The 18833-nt window shown below is 43.9% G+C and overlaps 1 protein-coding gene across 1 annotated transcript in view; it reads right to left on the reverse strand.

Moving 5' to 3' along the window:
- Window positions 1-1891: 1891 nt before the first annotated feature.
- ror1 (receptor tyrosine kinase-like orphan receptor 1) overlaps window positions 1892-18833 on the reverse strand; it is a 123634-nt gene continuing 106692 nt past the window's right edge. The window contains exons 5-12 of the mRNA XM_070960847.1: window positions 13390-13517; window positions 11504-11821; window positions 10382-10627; window positions 9756-9970; window positions 6201-6380; window positions 5308-5535; window positions 4808-5172; window positions 1892-4412 (exon numbers count right to left, since the gene is read on the reverse strand). Coding sequence (XP_070816948.1) covers window positions 3707-4412; window positions 4808-5172; window positions 5308-5535; window positions 6201-6380; window positions 9756-9970; window positions 10382-10627; window positions 11504-11821; window positions 13390-13517 — 2386 coding nt within the window. The 3' untranslated portion in view covers window positions 1892-3706. The remainder of the gene's footprint in view (window positions 4413-4807; window positions 5173-5307; window positions 5536-6200; window positions 6381-9755; window positions 9971-10381; window positions 10628-11503; window positions 11822-13389; window positions 13518-18833) is intronic.

Genomic DNA, 18833 nt, shown 5'->3' on the forward strand with positions numbered 1-18833 from the left:
ATCTGTGCACACTGTGGCAAATACATAACTGCACACAAACACACCCCTTAGTTACCAGACATGCACATAAATTCATCTCCATATATGTACAGAATTACTGCACATCTTTTTTTCTCAGCATGTACACACATACTCACAGGCATGCTGGTTTCATTTTAAGCTGTTTTGGCTCATTCAATGTGCAAAATGAGAGTTTGAGTAGGAAATGAAATAAGGCGCGCACACACACACACACACACACACACACACACACACACACACACACACACACACACACACACACACACACACACACACACACACACACACACACAGTAAGTACAGAGGAACACTATACTGGAGTCATTTTTCCATCTTTTGCCAAATTCTAACAGGACTAATATTATTTCCAGCTGCTGTGAAAAGCTCATGCCTTCACTAATCAAACAGCTAAAGGGCACCACCACCTGGTCAACAATGGTCACTACAATTATGAGAGAGACAACGCGCTGAAAATCCACACAAATGGTGATTTGGTGAAACCCAGTGGATTCACACTGCCATTACAATTCTGATGACCAACTTTGGGAACTCCCCATGACAAACAATGCGAACACAAAAAAACCCCCCAATACCCCACAATTTCTTCGTGTCTACAAATGAATAATCATACGGATTCCACAGTTAACCAAACAACATCATTTAATAAATGATTTTGCAATACAAAACATCTGTGCAAAAATGTTCAGATAAAATACAAAGACAAGGCCTCTCTTGGTCAAAAGGATAAGCATGTAAACCTTTCTGTAATGGGTACACTGTTACTGACACATAAATTGATTTGCATTTTGTTGTTTCTTAAAAATGGATCTCGAATAAAACAAAAAAAGGCACAAAAATGATTTTTTTTCTTTTTTGCCAAATACAAAAATACTTAGACTTGATTAAGATTCACAGTCTTGTGTACAAGTGGTTTTCGCACTGCTATATTAGTACACACATAAATCCTTTACATGCTGGAGGTCACGTGTACAAAGTCAGATGCCAAGGTAGCTTGATCTGTTTCAGAGGGAGGAACAAGAAGACAAAGACACCGAAGACGGCAATGAAATAAAAACTCAAAGGGAAAACGAACTTGAAATGATTCAAATAATCTTGTGACGTGAGGAACAAACATCTTCTCCCTTCATTTGGCTAATGGCAGACAATCAGTTGACCGTATTTGGTCTGAATAAACCATCTCGGTGTAAAAAGCTCAGTCTGAAGCTGTCTTAACTGTGCTTCCTGCTCTGCACGTCCACAGTGAAATGCTATTAGCGTATGCTTGTGTTATGCTGCCTAGAAAATACAGCTGACTGACAGAATGATAAAGAAGAGCAGAGTGCAACACACACGTACTGTCTGGGACCTTTCAAAACCAATGATTGTCTACGTAACAGGTACAACTGCGCTCACCAGCTGTTCCGTTACTGCAGCTGGCTCTATGACTTTTTTTTTAATAACAAACGCTTCATACTCAGCTGTGCTTCTAATCAACCACCGTCAGATAACAGCAGACAGCTCAGGCTTCGTCTGTGTGATTACAGGACTGAGAATTTACCAAACACACAAACTTCTTCATATCACAAAACGAAAAAAATGATAACCTGCAACTGGACAGTGGACATGTTGAAATATACATGCAGCTGTGATTTTAGAGAGTACACTTTCCTTGTTAGGGTCAGCCGCATGTCAGCGCAGTTGGCACCAGGTGTTTACTGATACCGCACCACCAACCACTGATAACATGAAATCTTCCATTTACCGCAAATGCAGAACCAAACAACAGCAACATACGTGAATCTCTCATGAAACTGATCCTCGTTTAGGTCAAACACTCCGCTGTTAAACCAAAGAGTGGCACGTCAAACATACTGTTTCTAAGAGTTTTTGTTCTTGTACATGTTGGAGGCCTCACAAAATAAAGACAGAGGCTCGTTTTTGTGATGGTAACATTATCTATGATGAGCCTTATGTGCTTTAACCCTGCCTGCTTTGAGTACTTTCTTTCCTCCATGTCTTCATCTATATTTTTTGGAGAATACAGATGCTGAAAAAACAGAAAAGGACAAAGACGTGAAGATGAGACCTGTGAATAACATCTTTAAGTTCCTTCAAAATTCAAATACTGAGACACTCTCCCATACAAATTAAAACACCATATCTGATTTACAAAGAAAGCGTCCTGTTCTGAGGGTGAACTTTAGCTTACATCGCCAACAGTAAACTAACCCCAGCCCTTGTGTGGTGAATGAAGTATTTGCCCTGAGACCGGTCCAGTTTAGGGGGATATGAGCACTGTGTGATTTCCTTTTGTAGAGCTGTTGGGGGTCCTCTGCATCTGGCTTGTGAAGCCAGATGCCATATCTGCTGGGAGGGTGGAAGGCAGCGTGAGAGGAGGAAAGGAGGAGGAGGAAATGATGAAGGGATCACTCGGGGCACACCCAATCTGAAAATGGTGTTCACTGTCTGCTACAGTTTCTGGGTTGAACATTTTTCCTTGAAGCGGCGTGCAGCAGGCCTTGAGGTACGGATTCTCTCATTTGGTGGATGTGTCTGAGGTGCTGCCCAAACAGCAGCGGTGTGTATATGAACCCCGACGTATTAAAAAGGAAGTGAGCTTGCTTGACACAAGAAGATGTTCACCGGACCACCATTTAAATAAACATTTTGCTATGCTTAGTCAGGGCTGAACGTGCCTCTGTGAAGGTGAGAGAGAGAAGAACAAAGTCAGGATTCATTGTCCAATCAGAAGTACCACCAGCTTCCGCGTTCCTCAGCCTGGAAAGCTGTACGCTGAGATCTTAAAAAGGCAACGATGCCTGTGTTTCCAAAGAGTCAGATCATCATGTTGAGGTTGCACAAAAAACATTCAGGTGTCACATTGATGATGATGATGCCAGATCTGCCAAACTTTTCACCTGTAGCATCTGTTTAAGTTTGAGGTCCGGCCGCTTCCATGGGGAGCTGTCACATAGCCGGGCTGCATATTGTGAACCCCAAAAAGACGTGGCACGTCACATGCCTTTTATATGGGTGTATTTGAGCAGGTCAGTGCTGGTCTTCAGTAAAAGCTGCTGAACTTCTCCTTTGTTCAGTGTGCTGCTCCCCTTCTTGTTCACTTGGTTATCGCTCACTAAATGCAGTTTCATTAGCTGTACAAGCAAACGTACATCAAGAAACAAGCAAGTCACACCTCTGCTGAAAGGCACTGAAAGGTCAGGGTATGAGTGTCAGTGTTTCCTTTACATCCTGCATGAAACAGTCTAATGACGGGTTGTTGACCCAGGAACTTTTTGTCAGATGGTAAAACAAACCTTTTCTCAGGACGCAGGATGGACTACTTTTTCGGCTTTAAAGATGTTTTGCTTAATAAAAAGCTCTTTTGAATATATATCTTTGTAATTCATTCATTCATTCAGGACCTATGTACCGTATTTACACAGAGGTTAAAATAACACATTTTCAGATCATGGTAGTAAGTACACTTTAAACAATAAGGCATTAAAAAGTCAGACAGCTGCGTATATACTTGTGTAGCTGCGGCAGTGTTTCTTGCTCACAGGCCGTGTTCAGTTGGGCCTCCGTGTGACCAGAGTAGAACTGTTGGACTGGGTCCCTTGGTGAGAGGCTAAACTTCTCGAATTTGGGTCCCAAGCAGAAAGAGTGTGAGTATCCCTCTATCTATCTACAGGTCCGCAGTGATGACCGTGTCGTTGTACATCAGTACGTCAGAATCAGCAGCGAGCAGCGCCGCTGATTGCGATGCGTGGTCCAGCTGTCCCACCCCCTTCTGGCAAACCTGTCCGTACCCCTGAGCCGGCCCTCCACCGCTCCCCGGCATGATGCAGTGGGAGAGCAGCGGTGTGTTGGCGTCATGGTTGGAGCCCGTGGTGGAGGGCACGCCGCTGACATGACCCGTGCTGGTGGAGCCGCTGGCGCTGCTGGGTGAGCGGCTTTTGGGAGGGGGCAGGTGGTGCTGGATGACCCTTGTTGGTGGGACAGGGGGAGGGAAGTGGGCTGGAAAGGCTGCATATCCCGGTGGGATGGGATACCCATTAACAGGAATAAAGCGCTGGTGAGATTGAGGCACAGCCATGGGCGTCCAGGCTGTAATGGGAGCCATTTGGCCTGGAGAGGAAATAGCCTGGGCGGGGTAGAGGTAACCTGCAGCGGCGGCAGCCGCGGCGTAGCGCGGGTTGCTGAGGTTGCTCACAGGGCTGGCACTGAGTGAGGTGGTCTGGGTGGTGGCGTTGCCTCCGCCACCAGAGGGCGTGCTGGAGCTGGCATGGGATGATATCCCCTCCCAGGCCCGCAGGCGGGCATGGATGTCCTTAAAGCGTGGCCGACGTGCTGGTCCTTCCTGCCAGCATTCAGTCATCAAACCATAAAACCTGAGAGACGACAGAGTTAGTTATCAGACAACTGGAACAATGTCTACCCACAGTGTCTGAAATGGACATGGTCAATGAATACTTGAGTTGGATAATGTGAATGTCACTTAAAGAGGTTCATTTTTCAAAATGAATAAACAGAAAAACAAATAACTGTGGCCTTCGACCCCACCCCCAACATGGTGAGGGCCTTTCAGAGGAAACTAAGGGTGAAAATGTGTTGCCTTACTAGCCCAACACATGCCCTGTTCGTTGTTTGAACCTCAGAAGAAGGTGAGGAAGAACATTTTGCAACACATGAGGATAAAAATAAGTGACACCATGTATGTTCTTCACCACCTTCTCATGATTTACTCCACAGCTTATGCTGATGAGCAACATTAACCTGAACGTACCTCGGCGGACAGTCCTCGGGGCAGGGCAGCAGCTGCCTCTTTCTCACCATCTCCATCACTTCCTGGTTGGAGAAGCCATAATAGGGCTGCAGACCGTAGCTGAAGACCTCCCACAGCACCACTCCGAACGACCAGATGTCTGAGTCCGTGGTGAACTTGCCGTAAGCGATGGCCTCAGGGGGCATCCAGCGGATGGGCAGCAGAGTTTTGGGCTGGATGCAGTAGTAGTCTGAGGAGTAGATCTCTCTGGAGAGACCCAGGTCGGAGATCTTGACATGGAGCTGTTCGCCCACTAGAATGTTCCGAGCTGCAAGGTCTTTGTGGATGTAGAAGTGGCTGGACAAGTACTCCATCCCAGCAGTCACCTATGTGTGATTAGAAAACAATAGTTGAAGGAGTTAGAAGCTGTGAGCTGTGTCTGGTAGGTGGAAGGAGCACAGAGAGATGAAAAAATTGTGATCCTGAGCTCAATCAACTTGAGAGAGCATTCATATGCCCACCTGTATGGCCATGTGCAGGAAGTCTCCATGATCCAGGCTGGATTTCACAGTGCCATCCTCATCACTGCTGCAGCCAACATCGGAGTGTGGTGACCGCATGATGAGGAACTCGTGGAGGTCACCTTGGGGCAAAAACTCAAAAAGCATGCAGACAGGCTGCTCCTGGGTCACCACACCCAGCAGGCACACCATGTTTGGGTGCTGCAGCTCCGTCAGCACGGCGGCTTCCTGTGATGGAAACCAAAAAGTGAACTCCAAGCAAAAAGAAAGACGGCAACTTCATTTAAACAAGAGTCTCTGGAGCCAGAAACCTCCAGTTTTAAATCTACTTTTTGCCCACAAGACGTTTGTTAGGGCCCAATGTTTAAAACTCAAAAGACAGACTTTTGCTGTGTCACTTAAAGGACCGGAAGTTCAGGTCTGCCTCATTCTCTGTGCATAGAAAGGGAGGATTATATTTTTACGAGTCATCTGTTTCAATCCTCCTTAACATCTAAATTTGTCTGGACAATCCACCAGTAGTTGCAGTTTATTTCTGGAACCATTTCAAGTGGATTAATCTGCTGCTCAGTGATTTTTAGCCGTATACAGTCTGCCATCGCCCACCACGTTTACCTTCTGAGCAAACATAACAAGCCATGCTTCAAGTCTTGTGGGAAGAGAGACGTTTCCACTGGGAAAGTAGTCTCTCGTAGTTTAAAACAGTAGACTATTTCAGTACCATTTAGCTATCTGCACACAATTGCCAGTTATAAGCGTGTCTTTTAAAATGACTCACTATTCAGCCTTGGAGCTGCTGTGCGGGTTACATATGGTTTTTAAGTATTTCTTTAACTTGTATAACGTTGGAAGGAGTGAACTTGAGGCTTTAGAAGCAAAGATCCATCCTGTACCTGCTGGAAGTCGCTCCACTGCTGGGCACTGGAGATATCCTTCAGGGTCTTTATGGCCACGAGCTGTGCCTGGTCCATGCCCGGCAGGTACAGGTGACCCTTGTAGATCTTCCCCAAAGTGCACTCTCCAAGCTCCTCCATGAAACGCACAGCTGACAGGGGAAGTTCCTTGGCCTTGCTCTGCAGGGAGAAGAAGGAAGAAGTGAGGTCAATGGGTAAAGAGACGCGACAGAAAAATGAGATAATCATTTTCTTTGCTGGGCCAGCACTCTTTCCCTGACATTATTCTTGGAGAAGTGACATGTTGACATGAAGTTTACATTGGTGCTTCTAATTCGATGCAGGCAAGCCGCCTGATAAAACATATCAAATATGTTTTCAAGTTGTAAAAAAATGAAAGTGTAGCCCAGAGAGTTGATAATTGTCATAATCACACTCAGTCCATTACATCAGCTCTAATGACTCCCTCTGGAAAGTGATGTGGGAAAATCGTGAAATCTGGCAACATGTTTATAGCTTTAACATGTCATTCAACTGACAGGTTAGCAGCCTTTAGGAAGACCGAGCAGTTAATCCTCTTGCCATAAAAACTGCAGAGTCAGATGTAGAAATAACAGTAGCTGTAGCTTTCTTTGTGAGCGGAGACGTTGCCTTTCAAGTCTTTTATTCTGACTGAGGAGGATAACGACTGGAGGTGTGTTTATGCAGTCAAATCCAACAGGGCCAAACTGAACTGTGGGGTTACAAAAGGGTCACAGACTTTTCATAATTCAGTTGGACTTGATCAAATCTGCTACTTCATTTAAAATCACTTTAAGACTCTGGTTTAGATGGAATGTGTTCTTTTGACAAAGCCACCAAATGCATTCAAACTCAGGCAGCAGACAGCTGATGTTATAATAAAAAACACAACAGCCTGGGACCAGATTCAATTCAGCTATCAAGTCACTCACTCGTTTTAATTTAACAAGTTATTAAGTTACTCTTCAAAATTGATGAAAAGGAAGCATTTTAAAATTGTGAGGCGGTGCAAAAGCAAAATAATGTGACAATATGGCAAAGTTTACTGTCAGAACAACGATATGGAGAGTCTTTTTAACAACCACTGCAACTGAGGCTAAGCCACAGTAAATACTCAGAATAATGAATGTGCTGCTGTAAAAAAAACAGAAGACGCACTATCATGAGACCAGCTGCAAGCTCTCTGCGTGTGTGTGTGCGCGCGTGTGCGTGAGTATGTGAGAGAGAGAGATGGGGAGGAGGGGGGCTACAGTAGGTGTGTGTGTGTCTTTGTGTGTGTTGCTGTACTTGAAGATAAAAGGTGGGGAGATTTTCAGATTCCAGGAACTCTGAGGTGAATAATGAAATTCCTCAGAGAGCAGGACAGAGACACACAAGCCTGTATGATCTCTGAGGGGGGTGGTGTGTCTGTGTGTGTCTAAGGCAAGTGTGGGGGCCTGCTGATGTTATGAGAGACACAGATGTTTTTAGTTATGGGTTTGTTTCACCCCTTCATTTTTCCCCACACCCAAACCCTCAGATCCTCCTCATGCACACAGTAGGTGTGTGTGTGTGTGTGTGTGTGTGTGTGTGTGTGTGTGTGTGTGTGTGTGTGTGTGTGTGTGTGTGTCTGTGTGAGTGTTTATGCGTGTCTAAATGGATTGTCACAGCCAATGGCCCCTGGGTGACCCTGCAGCAGAGCTGGGGAGCAGCCTAACCCTAAGCCAAGACACAGTTAAAGATACGAGGGGTTGGGAGGAGACACTTGGCAGTAACATACATAAATGACTGTATAATTTGAGGTTTTATCACTCATCGAAAAGGTTTTAACGGTAGAAGTCACATTCAAATCCTCATTTACACAAATTGCCTTGTAGGTCATTTCGCTACCAGAGTGGATACAGAGATTACAGAACTGCACTTCTGTAAAAGCTCTTGCTTTGCTTTTCAGATCTCATAATGGACGGTTGTGTCATCTGATGTGTGTGAGCCATATTTCAGGCCCTCGTTGTTCGCAAAGACCATTTAAATTCAGTTTAATTCCATAACTGCTCCGTTGTTGCAAGAACTTTCATTGATCACCCGTCACCTTGACTATTTGCAGATACAAGGCAGTCATGTAAACACAGCGAGGACAGAATCCCATCTTAGGTCAGTGAAGCATTTGTTCCACTGCAAAAAAAACAAAACAAACCCACAGACATCAACGGCTGCTGACGCTTCAGTGACAGTTTGGCACTTCTCTCTACAGCTGTTGATGGTAATATTATACACATTACCTTGAGCATCAGCTCTGGTTTGCACAAGCAGACACACTGTCTCCCCTCCTACAACCACCACCACCAAAATTATATGGAAAAAGATAAACAGGCATGATATGATTGAGCGTGCAACCTTGAAAGAAATCTGACACAGATCCTAATGTGAGCTATGTGTTGGCTGGCAGAGCAGGAGCTTGATGAGCTACATTACAAAGAGGTTCTGTGAGCGAAGGAGAGAGGGAGAGACAGAAGACGAGCAACAAAGAGAGATGGATTAAGTGAAGAGGAGTGTGGGATGTGGAAAAAAAATACAGCGGGAGAGAAATAAACAGAGAGGAAAAAGAGCTGCAGTTGAGCATTCCTCGACCTGCTGAGCTCTGATGATAGAGATCTGAAGCTTTGTCTGAGACAGGTCATTTCCACAAGTACACACAGCCAAGCCTGTAACCCCAGCACGCTGCGACGCATCCCAGCTGACACACAGCGGGCCGTGCCAGTGTTTTCACTTCCTCCGTCTGCTCTTACGACTTAAGGCAAACACAGCAAACGAGCACTGCTCCAGATTCACCACAGGAGACCCCGAAATGAATTGAAGTGTGTTTTAAGCAGCACTGCTGCCGTTCTGTAAGCAGGGAATGAGTGAGAGGATGGTGGGGAGACTCAAGTTTATACTTCTGATATGTGACAATGCAGCAGAGAAGGTAAAGAGAGGTGGGTGACGGAGGACTAACATGTCAGTGGCATTATGTGCATTGCAAAAACTTCTACTGTGAAGTCTCCACGAGCCCTTTGGCTGCATGTGTCCAGTCGGGTTCATCAAGTTTGTGTGAAAGCTGTCGATCAAAGTCTGGTGTAAATCAAACAACTGAATTGTTGTGAACTGTGCTGTGGGTCACACGAGGATCTTCTAGGCCTAAGTAATCTGTATGATCTGGATACATTTATATGCATGAAGATCATTTGATAAGCATGTGTGTCTGCATGTGAGTGCAGGGTTTTCTCTGACACATCAGAGTGAGAAGGAGCTAAATCAGAGAGTATGTCCTGCTCTGTTTACTGAAGCAATCCTCACTGAAAAGTGAGTGAAACGTAAACTGACTGTATTTATATTAATGCACAAGATGCCTCTTTTTTAACCTGTTCGTTGTTTCATTTTAGTCTCATTTATAATTCATGTTAAACTCAGACAGAGAAGTGTGAGTGCATCAAAAATGGAAAAAAAACAGACCAATCTAGTGTCTTAGTGTCAGTGAGGCAGAGCAGAGGCTCCATCGTTCACACTGTGCTGCTCTACCTTTGGCTTGTATGCAGTTGTCAGCATGGACATCTCAACGTTCTGTCCTCGGACTGGTTTGGGCTGGCGAGGAGCAGGAGGCCTGGAGGACTTCTGGTTGTTGCGGCACACGCAAATAAAGAAGAAGAGCAAGGCAATGGCCAATGGGATTGCCACACTGGGAACCAGGATGTACAAGATCTCCATGTTACTGCCGCCTGACTTTTCTTTATGGTCTGTGGGGATGGACGGAAACGGAGGAATAATACCAGATATACAGGTTATTGTATGATGGGGCAATATAACTGAAGCTGAAGCAATTCATCAATAAATCGATTAGCTAACCGACACAAAATTAAGCTGCAGAAATGTGTCACTACAGTTTAGGACATCAAACCAAATATCTACAAATGTGTTTGAAAAACAGCATTACACCCACTGATTCTCTGACTTTGTATATTAGTATCATATATATATCCATCCATCCATTCATTATCTATACCGCCTATCCCTTTCGGGGTTGCGGGGGGCTGGAGCCTATCCCAGCTACAATGGGCGAGAGGCGGGGTACACCCTGAACCGGTCGCCAGCCGATTGCAGGGCTCATATATATATCATATAATATATATCATATTCAAGCCCCTTACCACAGATGGGTATGTCACAGAGCTCCATGCGGACCCCCTCGTCCAGTGTGAAGCACCAGGGGGCCTCGTGTTTGTTCCCAGGGTTGCGGCAGTACGAGTGTCCCCCGTTCAGCTCCGGGTAGCGGACGGCCAGGTACGTGTGGCTGTGAGGATACTGGGAGTTCCACGGCTGACACTGATGGCCCGACTTGGTCCTGCTGACTGTGCCTCTGTAGTCTGATCCGCTGTTGTTATAACACTTGTGATCTGGGGGAGAGGCGCTTGTGTTAGGTTGAGAAGTGTGTTCATATTATGCCAATTTATCTTCTTCAAAGGACCATGACGAGCTGACTGCTAGCTGTTTGTGTGCATGTGAGTGAGTTTTTATGTCAGCATATATTTACTTCAAAACATGTCTACTTTACAATACAACAAGCCACTTCCCAAAGCGTTCCACTCGTTCTTTGATTTTAAGTTTCCTACCTTAGAAGCAGCCAGGGGTTTCTATTCATCTATTCAACTACCAAAATTAACTTCAAAAGATGAAATTATTACCCATCTCAAGTTAGATAAACCTGAAACATTTAGCCTCTTCTATTTTTCTTCATCATTATCACATTCTAATGCAGCTGAAGTGTTACATCTTATTGGCTTCTACTTCATAAACGACTTTGCCAGGACATCAAATTCAGATGGGGATAATAAACTAGCATAGATGTTGTGACAGGGACAATGTGAATTTTTGCATTATAATTTTAGTAAAAATAAAGTAAAGAAATGAATTGCCGACTATTTTAATAATCAGTCGTGCGAGTGATACTCCACAGAAAAATGCTGTTCCACTTCAAACCAAATGTGCAAATTTGTTGCTTTACTTGGTCATAGATGATAGCAAATAACATATCTTTAGGTTCTTAACAGTTTGTTAGGCAAAACAAGCAACCTGAAGGCGTCACTGGGCTGAGCTGCAGCTGAGTCAACAATGAAAATAATACTTAGCAAAGTTTAATCATACTTTGGCAATCGAGATTCTGATATTGGAGCATACTTGGACTTATCAAAAGAGCTCTTGCTAGCAGTTACAGTAGAGGCCAGAAGGATAATAATGAGCTCTGCTAGCAGGAGTGATAAAGGAAGTCTTACTCTTGTTTATGGGCTCGGCCATGGGGATGCCGATCCTCAGGCAGTTTGCAGCCTTGGGGCTGTCAGAGGCGGCCAGGTCGTCGCAGTTGGGCAGCTTCAGCCTCTTCAGGATCATGGGGTTTGAGCGGGCGATGATGTACTCTGTCTTACACAAGTCGTTCTCGAGGATCTCACACTCGTCCTTACACAGGTCGCGAGGTCTGTCGGTACCGGAGCTGCGGTCGCATGTCGGGAAGGCAAAGTGGCAGAGAGAAGGGATGGCAAACTGGGAGCAACGGTCTGACAAATGGTTGGATGTCCCGATCATAGTGAAGGCAGCTGGAAAGAGAGAAAAGTAACACGTTCAATTTCATCAATTTATTTTACAGCCTGGCATCATAACTCAATTATAAGTTAGCATTGGTATTAAGTTTTTCCTGATGTTTAGGAGATAAAAAATGAAACATTTAATATATTATTTATCTGCTTCTTTCATACATTCATCAAAAGACGTAAAAAAGATGAGGAGTTTAAAAGAAATCCTGAGCTCACGTTGCAACTAACTTTTGAGCATCTAAACACATGAAGGATCAAAGAGGGAGGCTGACAACGAAGGCTGCAGCTGTAAATCAATGATTTATTGTCAGAATGTACGATTACTGCAAACATATGCTTGTCTGTGGTTGTGCTTATCAGCAAAGCAGCTCTGTGGGGGGTGGAGGAGAGGACAAGCGATTGTGAAGTGGATAACTTAAGCTGGCAGTCATCCAAACGCTCCTATAGCACATGCTGCTTCAATAAAACGATGGTGAAGATCAGTGAAAGTGATACTGAATTTAAGATGGCGAATAGCTACCGAATGTGGCTGTTCTGGGTATGAAATGCAGGATTTACAGTCCTACTGTAGCCTTAATGCAACCCTGTGGCATCATAAATCTTAATTATCGCTCGTCCTTGATGTTTCATATTCAAGTCGGAGTTCATGGCCCCGTTGCCCCTGAATTGTTCAGGGGAGAAGCTGACAGCTACACGGATGTAAATCGATAACATACACATTGCAGTGACCTCTGAGGACATATGCATGCAACACACTAAACAAAAACAGGAGCAGAGACACAGACATGTATAACAGTATGAAACAATATGTGGACCATTTGTGCTGCAGACGGGTGACCCTGCTGAACTTCCTTTGAACTCCATAAGTGACGTCCTGTTTTCTTCCTACTGCATATTTGTGAAGGTTTACCTTCTAAACAGTCCTCATTCGCAGATGGTTTTCATCGATTCAGTGTACGCAGAGAAGGCAGCTTTACAAAGGTGCTCCATCAGCCCTAGTTGCTGAAGACATATGTGAGGAAGGCTTGGCTAGTCAAGACAGAGACGCTAAATGATGGTTGAACTAGTGAACTCACTGGATGAAAGCAGGTTTCAGCTTTTCCTGTCAGACGTGTAACACCTGAGAGGGAGCAACTAGCTTGTCAAATTTAAAAGTGTCCACTAAAACACCAAGATTTCTAAATTCATTGTGTAAATTGCAGACAGGGGTCCAGATTGGTATTTGTGTTGAATGAGTTCAAATAGGAGGAGACCTGGGTGAGGACAACTGTTTTCCAATATCTTAGGGATAAATGGAGATGGGTCTGTAGTTATTATGGCGATTGGGATGTAGGCTAGGTTTCTTTAGTAAGGGTTGTATAATTCCATGTTTAATGGATGGGACATCTCCATGTATTTAGGTTAGTTTGTCATAGTCATAATAAGGGGGCAGAGGAAAATGTGTTATAAATGCACGAACGCCATCTACTGTAGAAATATAAGACGTTTCTCAAGATTCTTTAGTGTAAACAAAATAGATTTTTTGCAGTAAAGGCAGTCAAATCCGCTTAGATACATCCGCTGTTTCTCACCTGTGATCTGGGTCTCGATCTCGCCCTGCATCTGCAACGAGTCGACAAAGATGCTGCGGTTACCGATGAAGCGGGCGCAGGCTATACCTCTGTACGGCTGGCAGAATCCCTCGTCATCAATTTCATCCCTGAGACACAAAGAAAAACAGAGGAGGGAGTGTAGAGACATTTAAAGTTTGTTTATAGACATCTCAACAATATTAACACGTTTACTATGTCGCTGTGTTTGCACAACCAGAAGAACGAGGTGACTTCTGCCAACAGTGTTAAGATGACAGATGATGCTGCAATACAAGCAACTTCCACTAGAGGTCAGTCTATGTTTGAAAAATGACACAAAACCAACTGTTGCACTTCAGTGGAAGGAAAAGGCTGTTTCTTGTTGCTGGTGCTAAACCAGGAGGTCTCCCTCTGCTTGGCTAACGATAAGTCACATTCAAGTCAAAGGCAGAGATCTGAAACAAACACACACACACACACACACACACACACACACACACACACACACACACACACACACACACACACACCCAACACCCCAGTTCATAGCACAGATGTAAACCGCATTAGGAATTAATGTTTGGCTGTTTGACTTTATTCCTGTTTATGGCAGAGAGATGTCATCATGAGCCATAATCTGAAACATATGCACAGAGAGAGAGAGACAGAGAGAGAGAGAGAGAGAGAGAGAGAGAGAGAGAGAGAGAGAGAGAGAGAGAGAGAGAGAGAGAGAGAGAGAGAGAGAGAAAGGTGCGGTGACTCTTGATTTTTTTGGCCCTTTTCTCTATTTTAGATAGTCATTCTCCATTCTTGCCCTTCTTTTTTAATTGATTTATCAGCCTCTGCCCCAATCTATTACCTCTCATACACACGCACGCACGCACACACACACACACACACACACAAACCACATGCTGACTAGCAGGCTATTCGCTCAGTGTGAGATCACTGTGTCATGTGCTTTAAATTGTGCCATATGGGGACTTTAAGACCAGGCATAACCACAATATATAGGGGAGTGCATGATGCCACTGTGCACATACGCACACACACACCAACACAGACGCGCACACACATATAGACACATGCACACAAAACCAAGTGCAAAAGCACCATGTTGTAGCTATTGGCTGATTGAAAGCACATCCTCATGCTTCAGACACTATCGCTCCGGAAACGGCAAACAGAGGCACTCCAGCACTCCGTTTGAAACTGACCAGACGGGGAAATGTTGGAATAAAAGCTGACTACATTACATTAAAAAGTGGACAGATGCAGTCTTCAGCTCTGATTGGCTCAGTAATGATGATATAAATACAGCTCTGTTAAGCTAAAACACACTGCCTCACTTCACATTGTGTTCAACTGTAAAATGGAGCCTCTTGAGGCTTAACGCTTCATTATCATCCAGCCGTGTCTGCTGCCTTTGTTCATTAGCGTCAGGTAGTTTATGAGGGACGTAGCAGTGTGCGGATTACACCAATTACTCCACAAACTGTAAAACTGCACCAAAAAGCTTTGAAGATGCAGCTGAAAGCAAGGTGACAATGTTTCAGACACACACACACACAACTGAATGAACGTGCAATGGGTGTGTAAGTTTGGTGTGTGTATGGGGTCATGAGGTTCCCTCTCTCTGCAGAGTGTTAAGTGACTGAAGGGCCAAGGTCAGCTCTCCCTCTCTCTACTGCTGTCTGTACACATCTAAATGGGCTTTCCAGGTGTGGACACACACATAAACACAAACACAAGCACAAGCACACACTCAGAGGACTATAGAGCAGTGGTCTGCACACTGCTGATTCCATTGAGATATGGTAACATTACATTTACAGCCTAACACAGGTTTAAGCAGATTTGATCCTTGGAATATGTAATTTCCTACTAAAATGTGGATATTGGTAATAATGAGTTCATTTTGCGGTGTGCCTGCAGATGGCTTAGCACCCCTTCATCAGGCCACAAACTCACAAAGTGCTTCATCTTCAGATATTTTCCTTTGGCTACGAGGTGAAAATCATGCCTGGCATTAAAGCTGTAATGGGAGAGTCTTGTAATAAAAAAAGCTGCCACTGTGAAAACTAGCTGAATGATTTGAGGGAGTGGTGATTGACTGAGCTGCATCCATTCTGAATGTAATGAAGCGGAATATGAAAAGGCAGACACACACACACACACACACACACACACACACACACACGCAGGATACAAAGTGAGGGCTGGAGTGTGTCCAGGCAGCAGAGAGGTTAGTTTGGTTGTGCGTCACAGAGGATGGTGGGACACACACATCCACACTAACATCAAGCCACACACAGACAAGTAAATGACAAGGGAGAACAGACAATCCACCACAATGCAGCCAGATCCCCGCAGGCAAATTAGAACTCTGGCCAGCCTGAGCGACCTCAACCGAACCAGCTCAGCCCAAATCACAAATCGCCCCTCACTGCTTTATATATTTGAATTCTCTTTCTGCAAGATTGAGAGCCATGTCTGAGAGGCATATTAAAGTGTCTGTATCCTGTCCAGTGCAGCAGAAATGACTTACGACATGTCTAAAGAGAGAAATGGGTAGGAAAGACACATCTAGAATAACCTAATCACTGTGAGACATCCGAGCTTTTCTGAAAACATTTCTTGACTTTTGTTTTTGTGTATACATTTGTTTCTGTGTGTGTGTGTGAGCTATTCCAGGCAGGGAGAGCCAAGTGCGGTTGCTATTTGTGTAAACAGTGGATGGCTGTTCAGGCCTTTTATTTTACACACCAACGCCACGGGCCCTCTGTGTAATGTTTTATAATAGTTAATTACAAGGAGAGGCTTTTCCCTGCGGGCGCCGATCTATAATCCAGATCTAAACAGAAAGGCGAGCCTCACCACAGAACCTAAACAAGGTATTCAGGACATTGATTCATTGTCAAATTCCATTTTTACCAACCTCATTATTTATTCAGGGTGGTGCTTGCTAAGCAGCCATGCTCTTTTTCCAGCACCACCCTGATTCACATCCATAAGGCCGCGTGCATTCACACCTGGGTGGCGCCCATACAGTAAGACCCAGCGCCAGAGATAGCTGGTTTGGGCTTTTTACTATAACCTGATGAATTGTAACACGTTTTCTACTTTGAAACTGCGAATTTCTTAAAAAAGAGAGACAAATTTATAAACTAGCAACATCCTTCCCACCAGAGACACATGAAAAGACGATCTAGACAGCTCTCCTCGGACTCATGGGGGTGTTGACAGAGAACAGTAAAAATGATAGAAATGAAACCAAGGATCATGGAACTAGATGATAGAAAAATGAGAAAGAAAATATTAGCAAAAAAGTAAATAAATAAAATATATTTACACATATTAGTATTTATTTAGCTATAGGACTCAAGTCACATCAAAAGGCACATGTATAAACACGCTTTCTGCATAAGGTCTTATATCACATGCACACATGCAGGGGCGTAAAAGGAGGCTGAGATGGTAAACTGATAAACCAGAAACTGATGACAGGGTGAAGTGGGCTGTTTTGTGAGTATTTTGACTGCAACAATGAGACACAACTGAGCATGCGAAGATAGATCAACCTTAGCTAAAGCAGTTTATTACATGGACACAAACAGGGAGACACAGAGAACCAGTTCCCTGAGCTCAGAGATGAGGGTTAGGGTTCAAGGACCGAAAGCGAGAGTATTTAAAGTTGAAGAGTTCAACTTGGCACTAAAGACAAAAAGAGAAGCTCATCTCTGTCCTTCCCTCGCTTTCTTTCCCTCCACGTCTCTCTCAACAAGAAACAACATGCAGAAATGACTGAAACACAGGACTCTACCAGCCAGGGAAAAAAGAAATCATTTATGCATAAGAAAAGCAGAGAGACAATTCTTCAATGCCAAAACTACTTTTTGAGGACGTGGCAATTCACTGTTTGGCTTATCCACACTTGCTGGAGGCATCATTGTTAGCTTTGACAGCATGTGTGCAACAATTAACTGAAAGACGCAAAAGATCCAGAGCAATTCATGGCATCAAATAGAAAATCCCTGCATATGTAGTTCAGACTGTTGAGCACTAAGAAAAACAAGTAATCCTAGAGGATAACTCAAATTTACGTGTTGCCTTTTTTTTCTCACAATGTGCTTCAAAGACATCTAAAAACGTGTGGGACACGACTACACATGCTCTGTTTATTCCAGAATAAGCAAACTTCTCTTCTTAAGATTTCATTGTTGGGTGTATACTTTGTGTTTTGATTATGGAACAAATCTTAAGGCTTTAAACATGTAAACTTGGGCATTTCTCACCAAGACGCTGTGGGCTGGGATGACGGGTTTGTGTTGAGTTCTGGGGTTAAAAGGGATGTGAAACTCAACGCTCTTTGTTGGAGGGGATCTAGAAAGGATGGGATTTGAGGGTGAGGAGGCGAGAGGTGGATCCCGATGACATTTTGGATTTCAGGGTTGCGTTTCCAGGAGCTGCTGTGGGTGCTGAGTGAGGAGGAGATGAGCTGCCGGCAGCATGAGGTCGCAGCTGTTGCATCCTGATTGGGGACGCCCCTCAACTTGTGCTATATGTGTTTTTTTAAACACTCCCTGTTCTTAGTTTAGTGTGCAACAGCAACCCCCAAATCCCAAACTGTGGTGACTTTTGAAACAACAGTAGGCTGGGAGAGAATTCAGGGATTTGAGGTCGCAATTCAACCCTTTAATAAAATCAGGATGTTTTTTAAAATGACTTTGCATGTGCTTTAAGCTCCTTAAACCAAAAATTCATGGATGCATGTATACTGTACCATTTTGTGTATGACACTAAGTATGTTGCATATTACCACTTTTATTCTGTTTCTATTTACACCTGACCAGGGCCAGCAGAGGGATATTAGCCTTCTAAGCTAACTCATTTACAGTTTCCTATTAATCAATTAATTTTAACAAATAAACTAAAAATGAATTGAGAATAAACCTAAATCTTAAAACTAGCTTAATTCATCACAGTGAAAATTAAGTCTGTGTTAGTGTGACATGTTGGTCAGTTTATCTGCAGATTCATTTGAAAGGTATGAACTGCAGTGCAACTACAAAAAGGTTCAGTTTTCATTCTGAACAGAAATCAATGGAAACCAATGGATGGCCACACACCAAGATGCTAAAATGACAAAATACATATAATGTAAAGGTCATGTGATGTGTAGCACATTGGCTAAAATGTGCAAAACCACTGGTATAGCTCTTTAAAGTCAAGTTGATGAAATGTTATTTGTTTGCTTCTATTTTAGGATATTTGGTCCTTTTTACGGTGAACTCTTGTTAAATCAAGATACAGTGATGTGATGAACAAACTCACTGAGATACCACACTCTCGTTTCAAAGAGTGTGTGTGTGTGTGTGTGTGTGTGTGTGTGTGTGTGTGTGTGTGTGTGTGTGTGTGTGTGTGTGTGTGTGTTAGATGGTGTC

This window comes from Chaetodon trifascialis, chromosome 4, assembly GCF_039877785.1.
Source record: "Chaetodon trifascialis isolate fChaTrf1 chromosome 4, fChaTrf1.hap1, whole genome shotgun sequence".
Taxonomy (NCBI): Eukaryota; Metazoa; Chordata; class Actinopteri; order Chaetodontiformes; family Chaetodontidae; genus Chaetodon; species Chaetodon trifascialis.